The 4,072-nt window shown below is 35.9% G+C and overlaps 1 protein-coding gene across 2 annotated transcripts; it reads left to right on the top strand.

Moving 5' to 3' along the window:
* The first annotated feature begins 345 nt into the window (after positions 1-345).
* LOC100186743 (fatty acid hydroxylase domain-containing protein 2-like) lies at positions 346-3,906 on the top strand. Of its 2 annotated transcripts, XM_026840647.1 has the most exons (7): positions 346-985; positions 1,404-1,578; positions 1,684-1,805; positions 2,088-2,290; positions 2,367-2,472; positions 2,544-2,710; positions 2,983-3,906. In XM_026840647.1, the coding sequence occupies exons 2-7, from the start codon at positions 1,470-1,472 to the stop codon at positions 3,140-3,142; spliced, it is 867 nt and encodes a 288-aa protein (XP_026696448.1). In that variant the 5' UTR covers positions 346-985; positions 1,404-1,469; the 3' UTR covers positions 3,143-3,906. The 2 variants fall into 2 exon arrangements, with proteins under 2 accessions (XP_026696448.1, XP_018673354.1); XM_018817809.2 differs by having other exon boundaries at positions 346-1,578.
* The last annotated feature ends 166 nt before the right edge of the window (positions 3,907-4,072 follow it).

Genomic DNA, 4,072 nt, shown 5'->3' with positions numbered 1-4,072 from the left:
TAGGAACGTACTAGTTAGTGACTGATTCATTCGTAAAAGCGAAACCTGCGTTTTTTTTGTTCTTTTTTGCGCTTTTTTTGTTATCTCGTTTTTCGCTGAAAACACTGCTTCTCGTCTTTCTCAATGAGAGCGGCCACGCTTTAACAATTTTGTGACGTGTTTGTCACGTGGGTAGTACACTTCTCAATTTTTTTCGCCACGCAACTTTCAAATCAGTTTTTTGAATTTCACGGTGTTTGAGCTGGAATATCTTTGGTTATACAGAACCGATTAAAACAAGTAAGGTGTCGTTGGAATTAGAAAAACACACTCTATTGATTAAAGCGAAGTACATTTGGGGTGTGTTTAGGCCCTTTAATGTTGATGTTGAGAGGTATCAGAAAAAATGTCGCATCAGTGTTCGATTGAGGCATTTAACAAGGTGATTAATACAACCGAGGAAAAGTTAAAGATTCTGCGCCAAAATATTGTGATTGCAACGATTGACTAGCACCCAACTGAACAGATTATTGACAACACAACGATGAAGTGACTGTACGACGTAGAGAGGGCAAAAAGCCAGGACACATAAAACATACACACACGTGTGGCAAGAAAACGTACACAAGAAAAAGGGCGATATTGCGAAACCCAACTCGCTTGTCCACGTGATTAAAGGGTCGATAAGATGTGGATAGGCGTTTCCTAACATACACACACGAGCAGGAAATTGTGACACAACTTCCTGATTAAGACGCAAGCACAATAGTTTCACACACGGCATATGTCAAATGTGGTACAGGCATGTTATATTATTCAATCTAAAGACCTCAGTAAATTTGGAATAAATTAAATAAGTTAAATCTACCGCTTTCACACGTCGATCGCTACACCACAAAGCGGTTTGGACGACGTTTTATTGTATGAGGGAAAGCAACATCAGACCAGCAGACTACAAACAGTGTTGTTGCAAGGAGCACACATCTAAAATCCTATTATCTTAAATGTACGTGACGTTATGGTAGTTTGAAATGTTTATATGAACGGATTTGCAAAAGTTCATGAAAAAATACTATTCAGCCCTATGGTTATACATGTAATAAAAACAGTATTCACTTTGAATAACAACGATATTATAAACTATAAGGCAATGTTATACATCGCCTTATGAATGGTGAATGTTAAACTTCTCACGGTTACTTTTATATATGCACAAATATTTACTTTTATATATGCACAAATATTTGCTAAGCACAAGAAAGGTTAACTTTAAAGAACAAGTGTGCTATTACTAGGTGCTTATACATTCATTTGGAATGAATATAGCAGCAATATATTTAACATTTTATCAGTATAGTTTTACCGGCAGGGCGGCAGGTTATTTTTTGCGATTTACACCAGTTTATATTTTCTGTTGTTATCAGATCAACCAAAGCGATCAGATTTGGGCAATAAAAAAAATCAGCTGTCTTGTTTTAAGATAGGAAAAAATGGAGTTACTATTCAACTACATAGACGGAGTCGATAATTTCCTAAACGATCAGTGGCTGAAAATTTTGTTGCTGTTTAATCATGACGACAGGTTGATGTTTACTTTTGGTAAGTTACAGTTACAAAATTTGTATTCAACGTTTAATTAAACAATTAAGTTCGCAACAATCGCTCGGGAATAATTAAACGTTTTACTCAAAAACATCCCTTCAGGGACTTCTTTGGTTCATACTGTTTCGTTCTTGATCGGAAATTTATTCTACATGTATGTAGATTGTACTGGAAAACCAGCATGGATGCTCAAATATAAAATACAAAAAGATAAGCATTTTCCGGTAATGTAATTTTTATGGTAGTACCTTTTCTTTTCCTAAAACGAAAGCTTAGCCCTAACGATTGAGCACGTATTATCATTTTTATAACTTAAATAACCCTTTTACTGCTGCAGTCGACTATGCTCGTTCAAAAATAAAGCTACGAAAACACGATTTTGTGCGCCATTTGTAGCAATAGGTAGAATGCATTTACAAATGCATCATAACCTAATAAGGTATGTCAAACTAATCCACTATGGTTAGGTTGTTAATCTACCTTTTTAACATTTATTTTTTATTAAGGTCGAGCCACGTCGGTTCTTCTGGTGCTGCGCTGTAGTTTTATTCAATGAAATTCTCTCCTGTGTTCTCATCTATCTCTCTTATCCAATCATGAAATACACCGGCATGTCATGTGATCAACCTGTACCACAACTCTGGAAGATGTATCTGCTTTATATGGGTTTCGGATACTTAAACGATGCCTCGTTCTTTTTTTTACACAGGTTTAATGAAGCACTATTATGCAATACAAATATTTATTATAGTTAAACTTGATCACTAATGTAAAACTGTCTCCAGGTTAATGCACCATCCTTCCATTTACAAGTACTGTCACAAAATGCACCACGAGTGGATAGCACCCATCAGTATTGCTGCTGTATACTCTCATCCGATCGACCACATTGTAAGTGAAATGTATATATTCAAGGATTTAACGGTTTAGGTTAAATTTTATTCGATTTCCCTTTTAAACAGTTCGCCAACTTTGTGCCTTACTTTATCGGACCTATTCTACTTGGATCTCATCTTTCTCTTGTCTGGTGGTGGATTGCAATTGCTCAAATAGATACTTGTGGTCACCATAGCAACTACCATCTTCCATTTTTATCTTCTCCTCAATATCACAACTACCACCACGTTAAGTAAGGATTTGCAGTTGTTTTTATTAAAATTGATTTAAAGCTTTTTATACTTAAAAAACTCATACGTGAAATGACTTTATCACCTATTTATCTTGGTGTAGCTGGACCACCCTACCCAACAGTATAGATCCCCCCATAAGTGCATATAAACCATGTGCTATTGTACCAACACGGGGCATACATGTCATGTCAGTGTATTGTTTCATAATTTTGCAACCTATAAATGTACTTTTTTAGTTTTAATCATTAATAATTATAACGCATTTGTTCAGGTTCAGACAGAACTTTGGAGAAATTTCATGGGACTGTTTTTACAAAACTAATTTGCTCTTTCAAAAGTCAATTGAAGCAAAAAGAGATAAAACTTTCTACTGCCTTACTCCTATTGATGTACAGTATCCCGATGAAACGGATAAAAACAAAAGTGAATAGGGGCATTTTTGTGACGACGCTAAATTGTTTGGAGTATGTATTATATACAAAATGACTGTAGTTGAAATATTACTTTAATTAAGGTTTAGTGCTATATAGTTTTGCTGTGGGGTGAAACGGGACACCTTCAACACGTAATATCTAAATATCCTGATCGTGTTTTAGTCAATTAAGAACGGTCTATGGGAGACGTGAGAATACGATTTTATAATTCTTTGAGGGTTTTTTGTTTACTACCAAATAATACGAAAACATAGAATGAAAGGTGTCCAATCATTTCCAATCCTACTCTAGTAAATTGGATCTATGGTGACAGTTCATAGTGGAGACATTTCGTGTCTCATATTTCCAAATATCTATCAGAGTTAATGTATGACGCATTATTAACTATATTTGTCCTCGTTCACACACAAGCCGACCTATTTGGCTGACCCATTGGTAACGTGTGAAACCGGAAGCATGTATGATCACTGCAGTGCCGCAAAATGTTATATATACTGTTTTAGATATGGAGTTGAGCGAAGCTAACACTTGTTTGGGATATTGCAGTTCGGGCGGTATTCGCTTGTACAAATTAACCGTCTTATAATTTTATATATGTATTCTATTTGAATAAGGTACTGAATAAGTAGTCATGCCAACTGTTGCAACTTATATATATCGTCGCATACGAATTAACAATGAAGATATAATCAGATACTGTTCGAGTCATTGCAACACAGATTTAACACTGGCCGAGTCGTCCTTGTAATCGAGGCTAGATATTCCAAAAGGACAATTGGGATTAGACCATAGTATACTGAAGTGATAGTACGCTAACGAGACCACGTGACCACTTTTCACGCATGAGTGCACAGTTGCACTTCGCCCGACAGTTCAGCCAGACAGTGCAGTATAACAGTGCAAGGCAGAGTCCGTATATAAGCAATT

The sequence above is a fragment of the Ciona intestinalis genome, chromosome 2 (genome assembly GCF_000224145.3).
Source record: "Ciona intestinalis chromosome 2, KH, whole genome shotgun sequence".
In the NCBI taxonomy this organism is placed as follows: Eukaryota; Metazoa; Chordata; class Ascidiacea; order Phlebobranchia; family Cionidae; genus Ciona; species Ciona intestinalis.
This window is presented reverse-complemented; position numbering and strand designations above follow the sequence as displayed.

Excerpts from the sequence above, each read along its gene's own strand:
- LOC100186743 (XM_026840647.1), top strand. The coding sequence starts at position 1,470 with ATGGAGTTACTATTCAACTACATAGACGGAGTCGATAATTTCCTAAAC. Across the intron at positions 1,806-2,087 it reads AAAAAGATAAGCATTTTCCG|GTCGAGCCACGTCGGTTCTT; the intron begins GTAATGTAATTT and ends TTTTTTATTAAG. Across the intron at positions 2,473-2,543 it reads CTCATCCGATCGACCACATT|TTCGCCAACTTTGTGCCTTA; the intron begins GTAAGTGAAATG and ends CCTTTTAAACAG.